Below are 16,568 nucleotides of genomic sequence, written 5' to 3' on the forward strand. Positions count from 1 at the left end.
GAAGGAGTCATAAATTATTTCTGTTGTTCGGCCAGGGTGGAGGGCAGATACCAAGGAGCCTAACAAGGCGACGGGACAGGCTCTCGCAAGAAGATCCTGCCCACGTTAGCCGTACACCCTTACTATACCAAAATATGGCTTAGCGCAGGGTTTTTGGCCACACGAAGTTAACCCTCGTCATCTGGAAAAAGAAATTAAGATAATAGGTGGAGACAAGCCAGTAGTAAAAAAAAGGGTAGGAAATCAAAAGATGTATAAAAGGATACAAAAAGGCGACTGCCGATTTTCCCTGTTCGGGTCAGGCCGGGGGTGCGGTCTATGGGAAGCGGGGGCCAAAGTGATGTGTTGCCTTCACCGAGGGGCCTTAAAGGTTCAAGCAATCGGTGTCGGTTAAACCCCCAGTATGCACTTTGCCACAGCCACCACGATGCCACGCACGGCTTAATGGGGGTGCTCGGTGTCTGTGGTGTCGCACAGTACGTGCAAAAATCTGCTTTAGCAGATGCCCCCTACGAAGAGAATTTAAAACGACGCCGACCAGCAAAATCCCAACGGCGTGCGCAAATTGCAACGCAATTGCATGAAAATCCAAAACTAGCTTCGAAGCCAGCATGTAATGTGAGGGCATAAACACGTCACCCTGGAGTTGCTGTCGACAGTCGCGCGGTTAACGCCTTGGTGGACACAGAGACGACTATTTAGTCATTAGTGAACCGTTAGCTGCCCAGCTCAATAAAGTGATGCTACTTGGAATGCACCGCTTTTCCACACTGCTGGGACCTACTTAATATGCCATCGGGAAGATGCACCGCAGCAGTAACGGTAAATGAAAGCGCTTATCCTAACAGCATTTTGGTTCTGCGGCAGTGATCCCGATATGTCCCATTCAGGGAATCGATTTTCGGAAAAAAACAACGGGCGGTCATCAACCTTCGCTCAAACCTCATGAAGGTCTTGAAGGGTAACGTTATACGCAAGACATCGCTCTAGATGTCCTCTACTGAGGCTTAACCATGCCGCACCGATCAAGCGTCGTCGATAGAAACACCCAGTTGCTCTTGGATCGTGGACTGGGAATAGCAAGGAGTGCCGCCCAGTTCCGGCATGGTACATGCTGAGGTGCTGGTCGCGATCTTCGCGGACCAATACCGGCATCCAACTAAAGATACGATAATCGCTTTTCCCGATGACCTAACAGTTAGCCCTGACGTCTTCGCTCTCAGTAACCAATCAGAGGATGATGCACCAAACCAAGGCAACCGGTTCACGTCGCCATCAACTCAGCACTATCCAAAAGTAGTCAAGACCACGTAGGCACCCTGCTTCAAAGCTACAGGGAGTGCTTTTTGTCACCATCGAATATGTGCCAAATACTGCTCGCCAAGCATGGCACTATACTGTACGAACACGCCAGACCTCTGCTTCAAAGCCCCCACCAGGTATCGCCGCTAGAACACCAAGCCATCCGCCAGGAAGTCGATAAAATGCTTCGTGACGATATTATTCACCCATCAAAGAGCCCCTGGGTGGCACCAGGGCAGAGTTTAACAATAACATTCAGAGTTGTTGTTTGCGCACTATTTGCTGATCGTTCATCTTTCACAGCAACTTGGTCAAGATTGAGAAAGTTTTTAAGTAATGTGGCTCTAGACAATAACACACATTTCAGAGTGGCAGTGTTCTTTTCTAGAATTTTCACATACAGATGAAATTTGAAAACCGTGCCTGCCGGCGATAGAATGCATGGTCCAGCAAGCCGATCCTATGTTTTAACTCAGGGTATCTCGGATATTCAAGGTCTTGTATCTAAACCATGCCTTAAAAATGACAGTAGTAAGGTTTAAAGCTGCACGAGTTGAATCTTATTAATATTGGAGGCAGAGCAAAAAACGAGGACCAAGGATTAGGACACAACACGGGCGATCTATCGCGACTAAAATTTTTATTGAAGAGGACAGAATAAATACCCATCTCATAAAACTGAAAACTAAAAAAAAAGACGTGATAGCATCAAGAAACGTGCTTGATACAGCTGGTGGTAGTGCTTATTAATACGATAATGAGCAGGAGCAAGGAACTTCATAGTCACAAAAGCAAACAACAATTACTAGCAAGCTAAGGAAGCGACGGAAGAGATTATTTCCATGTGTGGTCTAGATATGCCAGTTATTTTTGTGTTAAAGATATCGACGGTGTGCTTAAGCATGTATTTTCTTGTGCTGAAATGTAAAAGCCTCTTATTTCGCACTGCAGTCGTTCCTTATGGGTTGATAATATTTCCTCTTGCTCATAAAGGGGACCACATTTCTTCTTACACGCCGACTTACTGTCTGGCTTAGAGCCTTGACATCTTTGGCAGTGAACACCTAAATGTGCAGACTTTGGTCCTGATAGCGATTTTTCATGTTCTTCAAGCCGTATATTTACACAACGTCCCGTCTGACCTATGCAGGTCTTCTAACAGGAAACTGGCAGCTTGTATACCAGTCCCGTTTTGCAAGGGATGAACACTGGAGTATGACATGCCTTAGATATTTTTTTATTTATTTTGATCTCTTATGATTCGCTATTATTCTGCTTGCTAAGCTGCACATTTTCTATAGTTTGTTCGGTGCCGAAAAGTTTACCTGTATGCCATAGGGCTTAGCGATGTTGCTGAGATAGTGTGAAAGTGTTGTGTAAGCGCTGGAGTTGTGTCCTACTCCTTGGTGCTCATTTTTTGCGCAACCTCCAATATTCTTAAAAACGGCTTAAGATTGTTTTCTCATAATTAAAAATAGCTTCGAAGTACATATCAGCACATGCTTATGCACGCAGGCTTCTGCAACAATTCTTACCCTTAATTTCAGGCGCACAGGCGCATCCGTTCCCATAGAGTTTCTTACACTTACCTAGAGGGAAAGCAAGGGGCGCTACACTGCAGCCACAACGTACGTGCTAAGAATCATGGGCTGGCGTACTGCTTGGTGTGGGACAGTATAATATTTTTCGGGAATACAGAGTGGCATTGCCAAGATGTCTCTTCTTCATCATCACCATCATCTCGAGGCGAGAACATAGAGTACAAAGAATAGTAGTAAAGGCACAAAGACAGCCGACTCCTGTTTTTCGAAATGCCGAAAGGTTTCTGTTTTTCGAACGTATTTGGGCAACCATATATATTTTTAAAGAATTCTTTAAGTGTGCCTAATAGATAGAAAATAACGGTTTCTGTACTGCTCAACTCTTCGCTAATAGCAAAGAGCCATCGCTTATTTCGGACAAATTTTACACTTAAATGCTGTTTCTCCCCTTTTGCAATTAGTAATCGCATTATAGAATTTTGGAAAATTTTTGTTATAGAACAGCATTTATGTTTGCATTATGTTTGACCGAAAGTTGTAGTTCTGTAACCGGTAGCTGCCCGCCCCATGATGCTTTAGGCGCCTATGGTGGCTCAAGTGTTCGTCAGGAAGCTCCACGTAAACTCCCATAAATGGCGGGACGACTTTCCTTCTTGGCAAGAGTACGAAACTCTGTTCCCTTTAGCAATGCACAAGAAACAAGAAACAATTTACGGCTGGTTTGCATCTTCACCGCCTCTCACGTGGTCTCAAGCATGTAGCTAGTCGATATCATGTGGAGGTACTCTTATCTTGTACCATGCAATTAGCCCGCATCTGGCCACCGTGTTACTGCTCCTAACGGCTGCACTTAGACTATGACGAAACTTGTGTAGAGTGCAACAACTGCGTGCTGAGCCAATTTCACTTGACCTGTCGTGGCTAGTACATAGGACACACTGTACGATGTCTAAACACATCATGCCTTCAGGAGCGCCGCAATGATGTTGAAAACAATGACAAACATTACCGCGTTGTAGCCCACCGCAGACAACTGGGTGCTCATCAAGGTTCAGCGCAGGTTTACTTTATAGGAACCTCGATAAGATGACGAACTACGTTGTTGAATCTTATCAAATCAATAAGGAATTGGGACGCATTCATATGCAAGCATAAGTTTGGCAGATAAAAAATTTGCATTTCTTGATACATGATGAAACAAAGGTGGTTTGCTGGTCATGTACGTACATCCTTGCGCGCTTGTCAGCCTTTAGTTTTTGTCCTGTGCTTTATTTCAGCTGCTCATGCATTTGAGTATTGTGTACTATGCCGAATAAAGCTGGATGATAGTCAGCTTTCGTCATGCGTGATGTTTTCGTCTGTCTCCATGAATATTTTGAGGTGGTTGTTGCAATAGATCATTATGAAGTCACTCTTCTAATTACCTTCATGTTGACGACGTGGGAAATCGCTTTGCGAACTTTCTCTGTGTACTCCTCGTCGGTTAGGATATGCGTGCAGTCACTGTCTTGTAACTGGTATCGGAGTTCACCTGCACCAGAGCGCGAGACCGCTTTTATAACATAGTTGCTACAGAGATCATTCGATAAAAATGATGAATAGAAAGAACAAGAGCAAAAATTGGAGAGCAGTGCAGAATCTGCACTGGAGAAAAAAAAGCGCAGGGCCCACATGTTATTTTGTATCAATTTTTACTTTGTCTCTCATAATGCGTAACATCGAACGGTGGACTTCATCCTCCTGCATTTCAGGCATGAAAGAGATATCGGCTAAGCTTTGAGGGAAAGCCTGGCGATCGAACGTTTTTTTTCAATAATGAAGTTAGTTGAAATCTATGCTGAAAATTCTTTATCTTAGATTTTTCTTTTATTTTGTCCCTGCTGTTGTCTTTTTGCTCTTTCGTTCCAGATTTGCCGAATGAGTACTAAATGAAATCGAGTCTTAAGGTTTGAATATTAGCTGTTGTACATATATTTTTTAACATTAGCGATTTTCACTAGAGTTAGGTTTCTTGCTTTCATTTATAATGTGACAATCCCGATCTATATGGCTCATCTTTATGCAGAACTTTAGTATGCTTACAGTTATGTGCGTTACTTTGATGTAGACATAACCGTCACTGTAGCAGCGTTTTAGTGCATCCGCTGTTTAAATATCAGGCCTTCCCAAGAGACATTCAGCCAGATGGATTTAACAGAGCAGCTGTCCGGAACCTCCAAGATGACACTACGATGGACAAACGATTACCCTGGCAAACGTTCCTATCGCCCTGCTACGCAGAAAAAGAACTGCCTTTTTCCTAGTTTCCACGTAGTTGTTCGTAGGCTCTCTAGTTCTGCTTTTATATCCATTATGATTATTGATTATTTTCATTATGAAAAACGCTGGCGCAGCTTCCGGCCCTGAGGCCTAAAACAACGGACTTCAAATAACATGATTTCTATCAATCCCAATGCTAGAAGGCCTACGAATGCTACCAATCGAGCTTAATCTATCAAATCACCACAAGCATTGTGTCACGAGGAGCAGCGTTTCTATTTCATATTGTTTCTTGTGCAGTCCCTTTATTTTGGAAGCCAGGTCTGCCAGTAAGTGGAGAACAAGCTTACACTGCTGTTCCCCGACTCACGTCTTGTGACTCTCTTGGCTGCAGCCCAGGCATAGCCAAGATGTGCCATTTGTCCTGGCGATGAAACTTTCAAAACTAGGACCAAATTTTAATCGTCACCCTACCTGCTGTGAGTGATGTTTTCGCAAGGACAATGGCCGCTCCTGCTGCGATGCAGCCATACATGGCGATGAGATTGTCTGCGCTGTTCCTCAGGTGTACACAGACCCGGTCGCCAAGAAGCACGCCATGTTGCTGGAACCCAACGGCGTACCGCTGCATGCGCACCAGAACCTCCGCGCGAGTGAAGCTGGTAACATCGTCTACCTGCAAAGGCAGTTCCTGTGCTTTTATTTTGTAATAAAACATTGGCCCGCCGGACAGGACAGTCATCGCCAATTCATTTGCTATAGCACAAGCTCAACAGGATCCACCTGGTAAAGTGCTCAACATGTCGTAAGTGTATATTCCTTTGTCGTCAAAAGGGTGACATTCAGAACCACCCCGTTGCTAGCTAATATTTCATGCGGCGGAGCGGAACATCTGTCCATCCCTAGTCAACTCTTTAGAGCATAGCATTAATAAATATAGTTATAGGGCACCAATATATATCGACATCTTATTTACTAGGCAGTGCCAAGTTAGGGCCACGAGCATATTATTAGCTATAAAAAATGTGTCAAATCCGTGCGGTATCAAATACTTGCATAAATGCAACATTGCGATGTCCTGGCTTAGTTCCGTTGTAGAGTCGTTCTTTCTTTAATTGCTTTTGCGACGTGTGCAAAGTTTCACTTTACCTACTTCCCTTGTGATAAACATTTCTAACTCGTTTTTTTTAGTTTTGGTTCTTATTTTTAGGGTATTGTTCTTTTTACTTACTTCTCTATATTTATTATCAGATTTTCATTTTTTTTTTGTCCTCACCCTCATTAGGATGCTTCGATGCCTTTTGCCTCCGCTTTCAGGGTGGAGGTCGACACTGCTTCCTCCGGCGTCATGTTGGGTCGCACTTGCCCATTCGGAATCATTGCGCGCAATGGGGCGCCGGCTGGTTTCGACGACAAAACTACCACTATCTTGCGAATTTTTGACAGTTTGATGTTCTACCAAGGCAGGATGGTATCAGAGAGTGTTGTAGCTGTGAAATGAAGATAGTTGCGAAAATTCTACCATATTTTGTTCGTCATCTGCCGAGAAGCTCTTTACCTTGAGAACAGTCCTTACATTCTGATATGCGTAGCATACCCGTCACTGTTTGCTCATCTGTGAAAGTCAAAATTTCGATTCCATAGAGCTTACGTTAAAGCCTTTTTATAGTGCAACAAAAGTATACTCAGTACTTAAGAGAGTTGTCTTGAGAGCATTTTTAGATAGTGACAGGAGCTCTCTCTTGAAGGTTTCAGGCTATTTTGAGATAGTGACAGGGACAATAATTTAATCGAACGTTGAGCTAGTTGGTCACACATCTCTTGGAAGAAGGCAGCAGAGCAGGGACCAACACAAAGCATAGGAAGCACACACAAAAACAAGTACAACGCTGCACTGACAACTATATTGACAAGCAACCACACATCTTGTTGTTGTTGTTGTCCAAATGACTTATGGTACATACCCACAGAGGGGGATCGGACAAGAATTGGGTAGCAAAGAAACGTTTTTTTTAAGCATACTTTTTTTTGAAGTACCGCACATCTCCCTTCACTTCACGTCTGCAGCCAACTTCTTCCTTGTCTTTAACATCCGGCCGGTTTGAGCAGAAATTCTAATTCCTTCTTCAACAAAACCGCTGAAGACATACTGACACATTGGTCTCCCAAGTCACAGATTGCATACGCTTCGTAAATTCCCCTCGCTAACTTATCCTTCATCCTTTTCATAGCCTTAACACTTTGAAGGTCAGCCGGATATTTTTGGTCTCTACAACCAACGCAGTCTTTGCAGTGCGCCGTGAGATTAGTGCCAGACTTGTCGGATATTGCCATAGCATGCTCTCTAATCCTGTCATTGAGACCTCTTCCTGTCTGCCCCAATATATTTCTTTCCACGATGCAAGGAACTCTTATAACCAACCCCCTGAATACACTTAGAGCACCTAGACCTGTGAGAAGTTTTGCATCCAGAGTTGAAGTCCTGGTTGTTAACTTGCACACACTACCCTTTAGCTCTGTTTGGTGCTATTGATAACCCGGACGCTGTGTCTTTGACTAATCTTCATTAGATTATGGGTGAAGCTATGCATATATGTTACTGCCATAGCGTGCTCTCTAATCCTGTCATTGAGACCTCTTCCTGTCTGTTCAATATATTTCTTTCCACAATGCAATGAAATCTCAAACAGCCCCCTGAATACACTTAGAGTACCTAGTCCTGTGAGAAGTTTTGCATCCAGAGTTGAAGTCCTGGTTGTTAACCCGCACACACATCCCTTTAGCTCTGTTTGGTGCTGCTGCGATAACACGGACGCTGTGTCTTTGACCAATCTTCATTATATTGTCAGGCATCTGGGTGAAGCTATGCATATATGTTACCATTGACCACTTATTTCTTTGAGTAAGGATTTCTTTTCAAGTCCTCCGCTTGATCGGCAGGACAATGCCTTCTATTATGCTACACAGCATATACTCAGGATACCCTGCCTCCAGAAGCCTCTCAGTCTGGCCTTTCAGTCTCCAGTCTCCTCTCTCAGTCTCCAGTCTCCAGAAGCCTCTCAGAAAAAATTTTTTCACATGTTGGTGACATGATTTGTTGAGAGCCGATGTCAATGCAGCCTTCACAACACCTCTTTTTACTGTCTTTGAATGTTGGGATATATACGGAAGAAACTGCTTATTCGCTCTTGATTGGTAAGTCCAAAATAAGTGTTCTGGTACGATTTGGAGACTGAAATCCAGGAAGCCAAAACACCTTCCTTTTGAAGTTCCCAGGTGAACCTTAGATCAGGACAACTACCTTCAAACTACCTTTTAGTTTATCAGTAGCCTTTCCTTTATCTAAATCACACAATACCAAAAAGTCGTCAAAATAACGAGCAATCTTTACAATGCCTTTATCTTTAATAGCCGTCAGAATCCTTCTGTCACATGCGGCTAGGTACTAATCGCTCAGAGCAGGTGCAACTCTCGAACCTATACATACACCACTCCTTTGTACATACAATATCCCATCATGGGATGTTACAGTTGGCTTGAGGTAGGCTGCAATCAACTCCAAGAATGTATCCACAAGCACCTCGGCTGAATTCTAGAAAACTATAGCCTGCTTTTCAATCGTTTCGCGTAGTTTTTTCAACAAGCCTTCTTGTGGGATAGAATAATACATGTCTTCAATATCGAATGAAAATCCAGAAAGTCTCTTCTTATCATATCCCTTGATCTCAGCTTTTATCTCCTCAGAGTTTTTTATTCTAATGGGATCATCCACATGTACTTGTCCGAGATGCTTGACCAAGTATTCTGAGACGAGATGTCAGTAGTGCAGTAACAGTTTTATTGCAGTGTATACTCTTTGTCAACAGTAAGAGGGAAACTAACAAAAATAAAACGAGTGAACGTTTTTATATTTAATGCCGTTGTTTATTGCCGCAGGGAGTGTGGAATATGTAAAAAAACTTAAATGGATATTAAATGAAAGAAAGAATGTTGGCTGCTCTAATAAAGTTCAAGAGAGAGAGCGATGATAAGGCCCTTGCGTCCAAGCAATGTACGAAGATGGGTTGTTCAGCGAAAGGCCCATTGCCGTCAGGTGCCGAATTCTCGTCTGCTTTAGTGCCGGGAAAACCCACAACAAGTGGTGAATATCTGCCTCATAATTTTGTGACTTGCTGACAGGACATCCTGGACGCTTATATAAATATCGATATTGAGGCTATGTTCGTGTTACAGCAGGTGTGAGGGCAACCCCGACCCAGATCCTCCGTAGCGCAACCTGCTCTTTGTGGGTAAGGCTGCTGGGGAGAGTTACCACACACGATGGAACAAGAGCACATGTGCGGCACCCGAGGTGCTCCGTTCTTGTAAGAAGCCGAATGGCATCATCCATAGTGAGGAAGCATGTCACTGGTGAAGGTAGAGTCGCCTGACGGGCTGCATGATCTCCAGAGGTTTGCGAACTGAGTAGGTCACGTGGGACCCACTCAATTCGAAAGGTTTGCGAGGTGCGAGCCTCCAGACGATGTATATTCTGGCCGATTTCTGGGCTGCGACTAACGCGTCGGAGAGGACGTATTGCTTGAAGGGCGTCGGTACGGATGACAATTTTGGCTGTAGGTAGTAAGGTTGTGACGGATAGAGAGCGAAGCGCGTCTTGGACTGCAACCAGCTTAGCACAGAAAGAAGGAGGCGTATCTGCAAATTGATATCTGAATGTGCTATTAGCGCCGGCTTACAAGGACAATCAATTGGAATTGTCGTTTCACATCTATCAACGCTGGCACTACATATTGTCACCACCAAACGTAGAAAGCGCCGAACAAACGAGCTGGCCCTTTTAATGAAACGAAGCTCGACAGACGAAGACGACGCTCAGCCGCGTGCCAAGACATGGTTCGGCCACTTGGTGGCGCCAGAAGATGGATAGCGGTGTGGCAATATATAATTATTGAACCTTGAGGAAGCTTGGAGTCTCACTCTGCGGCCCTTTCACGAAGGGATAATGCTGCATAAGATATTGGTAGATGAAGGTCAGTAGATTTCTTTTTGCTCAGCTGAGCAAAATTCCATGGAGGAAGAACTGGCGATGGCGGCGGCAATATGGTGTGTGATATAGTATAAAACCGGAGTTCTCGCGGTGAGTGCATTTCTGTACCAGTTCATCTATTGTGTTGAGCTGAGCGTTCTCTTGTACTGCCACGGCCTGTATAGTCTGGGGAGGAGACAAGTGATGGTTCTCATAGCCTACCTATTTACTGCTTCTAGACGATCCCATTCGGCTCTTGTAAAGTGCTCAAACTCTGCTTGATAAATGAGGCGTGGCTGCAGAACCTCTTTCACCAAATGTCATGCGACGTGGAAGTGAACGCCACCAGATTTAGCAGCAATACGTCTTTTCAGACCCAAGGTCTGCATCGCCTGCTTTTTAGCCCGATACTGTCAGCCGGTTCCCGTTCCCGATGGATGAATCGACAATCCCAGAATTTTCAATGTCGGACTTTCGTGAAGGGGGATTCTAGATAGTTGGAGACGGATCGGCGTCTCCGCGAGTTTGCGGCGACCCCAGCGGTTAGCGACCAAGGGGATTGAACGTTTTATTAAATTTTCGAAAAAGCCCCAAGATGTAGGCGCTCTATGAGGGGTGTTTTGCTTAATCACGTAACCCGAGCCGCGTCGAATGGACAGCGGGACCCTGCTCGTCAGGGCCAGGATTGCAACGTTTTTCTTTTTCTTTTGTCATTTATGTTCTCCTTTCCTCCCGTGGCGGCCGCACCCCGAGCCTACTTGGAATGCGGGAACTTTTCGTTTTTGTTACCTTCCAGATATTTGGAAAACTTTGAAGACGCGACAATAGCTACGCTCCCCTCTGTCCGGGAGGGCCCGTTTATCGGAAGCAGTCTGCGGCACAGCTTTCTCGGTGGTCTCCAACGCGGCACCGCTAACGGATGAACGCGACTGTTATTAGAGCTGTTCAACACACGACGCCTCGAAGACGCCCCAGCTGCGCTCCATTCAGCTCGAAAATTGGGGCGCGCCCTAGAACACTTTATAGTAGACCTTCATCGATGACCTCCCGCTGCGCAGCTAACGCAAGGACGATGCTGTTAATAGAGCCGTTTCGAGTTTTTTTTTTTTTTTCAAGCACAAGCGCGATCTGGGCTTGGCGCCCCGCGGTACCTCTCCCGGTGTGAGCAGCTGCGACGGAGACGAGCCCTCCCGCTAATAGCAACTGACTGAATTGCCACCATGGCTCCCCTCGGCGCTTCCTCAGAAGATAGGGCAGCGGCGGGGCTGGTTGCCCATGTAGACAGTTTGATTGAGAAAGGAGGACAAGCACCGATTGGGAGAGGTTTAAAGCCTCGAGTGGAGAGAGCGTGGAGCGTGTACGCCGCATTTTTGTTTTACACAATTCAAGATCTGCGTTCAAGATTATTGCCACCCCACCGAGGTTTGGTCTTTTTAATTAACACGTTTGATGGGCTGCGTAATTTTGAGGCGGATTATGTTAAGCGACCGCCCTCGTGTCTTTGTTTGTCGTTGCTATGAAAAAACAGGCATCAGACCCAGTTGAGTAGTTCCGTCCAGTAGAACACAACTGCCGACTCCGTGCTCGGCACGTAAGCATTCCTCTGGTTCAAATAAGCGGTTCTCTGTATGAGATAAGTTTTGTGCATGTGATGTACCCTTTTGGTAGGTTGGTGGCAGCTCTGTGAAGGCCACCAGTGTAACTGTCAGTTGTCGCAGTGTATATACTTGAGTGTAGATATAATTAATCATCATCGCCGCCTCCTCATTAAATTGTCTGCCTTCAACGCTTCCTCTACGTGTCGAATTATCCGGGACCTGCAAAAGATGGCCGATGTCTTACCCTTAGTATTGGGGATATGAGAAAAGACAGCGGATAGCATATATTTGCGTCACGCGAGGATACTGGGGGTAGTCAAGAAACTCAAGTTTCTCTAGCGTTGCTTGAGAACTGTATTGCTGGTTGCGGAAAAAGAACTATTTGTTTTTAATACAATGCCTAATATGATGTCACTAATTTCGCATATATAAAACATTTTAACAGTTTTTACTTTAGCGTAAAATGGTATTTTGATAAGTTTTGTTCACATTTTGCTATAACTTTTTGGTAGCAATGTTCCACAACGATTATTTGCTATTCAAACTTACGTGCTGGAAAAGTGCATTTACATAGGGTTCGGATTATATATTTTATAAAACTCTAGACGTAATAGTGTTTATAGAAAAACGTCTAGCAGAAGCCCCTTCCGGGCGCAGTTGCGAAGAATGTGTTTGTTTTGAATCGAACGCGTGGACTAACTACAAGAATGGCGTTTATTCGACTGCATCATGGCCGAGAGAGGCCTTATAATCTCGTGATCTTGCCTCTAAGCTGAGCCGAATCGCGGACTCCAAGGCTTGGAGAAGGGTCGTGCATAAGCTGCTGCTATCGACAGCACACTGAAACCCTGCTTAACGAGAATGAGACGCCTCAGAAACGAACAGGGGGTGGACGGCAAAGGGTGGGAGAACGGCTAGGGGCACAGCACTGAGCGTGGTCCCTACTTCCTGTTTGACGGTGATGATGATGATAATAATGATGTCCACTGGCACGTTGGCACATATCTACGGCAGGGGGATTCGCCAGGGTACATTACAGATGCTAAATGCATGTATGTGGACAAGGACTGCAGGATTTATATAATTATGAGTGTTAAACCAGAAATTGAACAAAAAATAAAACGAAAAGAAAACGAAATGCTGCCTCACCTAACAGGAATATGCCTGAGGAAGTTACATAATCATGAACAGAATCACACACTGGTTTGAATACATATCCCGTGACGCTTGCTCCTAAGGAGAGGAGAACCGCAGTGGTCAGAGGACGCCTTAATCTAGCAAGGAGAGTCTCTAAGTAAATTTTACGAAGTGATACAAACCCCCGGCAGAAGAGTAAAATATAGTCTATGGATTCCTTTCACCACAGAACTCACAGAGATTGCTCGAGATAGATCTGAATGACCTAAATATAGATTTATTAGCAGTATTGTGCAACGCAAGAGAGTCATCGATGCCGCACATTGCCTTGAACTACATATACCAACAAGCCTAAGCCATTTGAGGTGTTGGTAGTCCGCTGCAGCAAGGAAAGGCTCATGCCTCTTGTAATGGAGATGCCGGAAAGGTTGAAAGGATGGAAAGGCTATGTAGACTATATTTGGAGCGTGCAGGACAATAGGTCCACCAATGGCGGACTTTGATAAAAATGTGCCTTCTTATTAGATATAATGCCACAGGGGCCAGGGACCCAGTGAAAGTGTACTTTTGTAACATGAGGAGGAATAAAAAAATAGAGAACCGCAAACCAGAGTATCCCTCCAATTTTCGGGTGCTGCGAAGACGGAATGACTGGCAGAAAGCAAAATACCTTTAGAGATATAACAAGGAATCTTTATTAAAGCCAACTCAATGCCAGAAATTCACAGACAAAGATAGGCATATAGACCTCCTTCACTCCGGCTACGTCACGAAAATGCGGTAGCGCTGTCGTCGTTAGTGACTTTCGCGTGGTAGGCAAAACAGCGTTTCAGACGCTTTGCCTACCGTGATTGTGCGATGGCTTGCTGCTGCCGGGAAATGCAGAGCACCATGCCGACTAATCGCGTCGCTATGGCATGTGCTGAAAGGCACAAAGGAGGAAGTTTAGTAAGCTTGCACATGTTTCATGTCCACAATGGTCGCCGTAAACAGTTGTGGGGCCGCCGCGGTGAAGCGCCAAGGCTGGATACCGATCACGCCTGCTCATCGAATATGAGGCAAACACTTCGTCACGGCTAACCTGGAGCTTATTCACCTTTACGCCAGAGCGGTGTACCGGATCAAAGGTAGCGAATTACTCGAGTTTGGTTCTGTTTGGTACTGTTTTAGTGCCGGTGCGGGCGCGAGTGTGCAGGTAACATATGTAGACGAAGTAGTCATATATATATATATATATATATATATATATATATATATATATATATATATATGAAGGAAAGAAGCCAACAGTCGGCGAGGCCAAGGAAAGCGTTGGGGATGGTACTTTATGTCTTTTTTTTAAATGTTTACTTGGATAATCACAGAAATTAGTAATGTATTCTGTTTCCCCTAAACAGAATACATTACTAATTTCTGTGATTATCCAAGTAAACATTAAAAAAAAAAGACATAAAGTACCATCCCCAACGCTTTCCTTGGCCTCGCCGACTGTTGGCTTCTTTCCTTCATGTATTATAACGAGCACCCTCATTTCCCCTTGATTGATCTGTGTATATATATATATATATATATATATATATATATATATATATATATATATATATATATATATATATATATATTTATACATAAATATATATATATATATGACTAATGCGCATGCAGTGAGCTGCTACGCGAGAGATCTGTGTTGCACTCCTCAATCCGTGATATATGTTGCATGGCTAACCTTCGCCGCGTTCACGTCAAATTATTTTAATTTACTTCCTGATGAAGATTCCCACTTCACGTTGGTAGCTACTGTTTTGGATTAGAGCTGCATTTTTTCATTTATGCCGAGCGCTTTTTTTTTGTATTCACAGCGGCTGATTGTGAATGCGAGTTGTGGAGTTTATCCTACATTAGCGCGGCCACAGTGGCCGAGACCGAACTGGGTCGCCCTAACTACGGAACCACGGGTGAAGGTAAAAACGGCCCCAGAAAAGAGGTCCCCAGAAGATACAGCCCCGAAAAAACGGTCCCTGGAATATACGGCCCCGGAAAAAAGCGTCCAGAAAAGTCCCCTCAGGAAGTGGATCCCTAGGAAAAAATGTCACCGAAGAAATTGACTGAAAAGCTGCCCGGAACGCACTTCGCGAAAAATTGAACTTCTTATTGGATGCCTTTTTTTTTTAGAATAGATGTAACCATTGTTTGAGCACTGGGTTCTCTGGATACTTTACTTTTAAGTTTACAGGAACTAAGAAGGCTTGGCGAGAAAGTATTACGAAAAAAAAGAGCCCCACCACTATATAGCATCCAGCGAGTATTATGCAGTGCATAGTTCCCAGTTTCCAAGCTGGGAAATATCGCTCTTTAATATAGGTCTAATCACCCGGCTAATATTACACATTCGAGAGAGGTGCTTGTCCTCGAACACACAAATTTCGGCGCCATAATGTTTTTTCTTTTTTTTTTACGAACGCACGGCATCAGTACCATTTTTTTGCAAATTTCAAGCGGACGGGTAGAAGGAAGCACTGTAGCATACATTACTGCGGCTAGACACGAGGAAACTCAGTTTAGACCTTTAGTAAAAGAATTACAGAACTTAAAAAAAAAATAAAACAGTGGGGTTCAAAATATAAATATTGTTCAAGCTAAAACCACAAACACAGATGTAAGATAAAAACAGTAAAAGTTGATTACAATGAGCGCAATTCATCGCTGATAAGGCAAGGCGAAAGGTCGGCTTATCAGTACGTTTGATTGCAACTGTTTGGGGACGTTTTATCCGGGGCCCTATTTTACGGGACCATTTTTTCCTGGGACGTTTTTACCCACGGAACCACAGTGGCCGCTGCAGTTCGTAATTGTAATGCAAGCTAACAGCGTGACTACCCGTGATAAAATTGCTACCATTAACGACGACTGCCGCCCACGAACAGAGCAGATATAACAGACGCGCAACGTTGTGATTTCAACGAATAATGCAATGATACGTAAATCCGTGCGGTGTCAAGGCTACAGTTGCCATGCTGACCTAAATCATCTTAACCATACAGCCGCTCGACGCTAGCGAGGTGCTTCGTGCTTACCAAGAACGCTCATTTGCCGCTCGGTGTGAAGAATCATCCGACAACGCAATGATGCTTTACTTCGTACGCGGTTTGCGCACGCTATATATGAGCGAGAAAAATCACCATCAGCTTACTCGACTGAAAGTAGTTGTAAGTATCCGAAGCTAATTGTAATTCTCGATGCGTTCCGTGCTTAATTGTCTGGGAGAAAACAGCAAATAGATGTCAACGTCGCTCATTTTCCCGGGCTAGCAGCAACGCTTCTCTTGTGCGCTTTGAACCCAATGTCCATCGGTACGGCGTGTACGCTGCACGCCGTGTACGTAGAGTTTTTAAATTCATCGCTTCTGTCCTCCCCGCTGAGGCTCACGAAATACTAGCAGATGGTCATTTCGTCTGCCAAGAAGGCGCCTACAAATCACAATAGCACGGCCTTGACAAGCTTGGCCACAGTGCCGTGGCCGCGGTCGTGCTTTTTGCCTACCGTGGGATCGCTGACGAGAGCAGCGCCACCTCTGTCGTCTTGTTTGTTTTCAAACATGAAGGAGGTCTATAGTCAGGAACCCGAAATGAATAATTCTGCTTAAGAGCCCGCGAGTATATGCCAATAGCTGCTTTTTCATTCTACTGGGAGGCATCTGTAAAA

General features: G+C 44.5%; 1 protein-coding gene across 1 annotated transcript in view; it reads right to left on the minus strand.

Moving 5' to 3' along the window:
• LOC146191953 (putative 4-coumarate--CoA ligase 1) overlaps positions 1–16,568 on the minus strand; it is an 80,502-nt gene that overhangs the window by 55,199 nt on the left and 8,735 nt on the right. The window contains exons 2-3 of the mRNA XM_084600408.1: positions 5,577–5,778; positions 4,268–4,374 (exon numbers count right to left, since the gene is read on the minus strand). Coding sequence (XP_084456534.1) covers positions 4,268–4,374; positions 5,577–5,778 — 309 coding nt within the window. The remainder of the gene's footprint in view (positions 1–4,267; positions 4,375–5,576; positions 5,779–16,568) is intronic.

The sequence above is a fragment of the Amblyomma maculatum genome, chromosome 4, assembly GCF_055883805.1.
Source record: "Amblyomma maculatum isolate TAMU_Amacu chromosome 4, ASM5588380v1, whole genome shotgun sequence".
In the NCBI taxonomy this organism is placed as follows: domain Eukaryota; kingdom Metazoa; phylum Arthropoda; class Arachnida; order Ixodida; family Ixodidae; genus Amblyomma; species Amblyomma maculatum.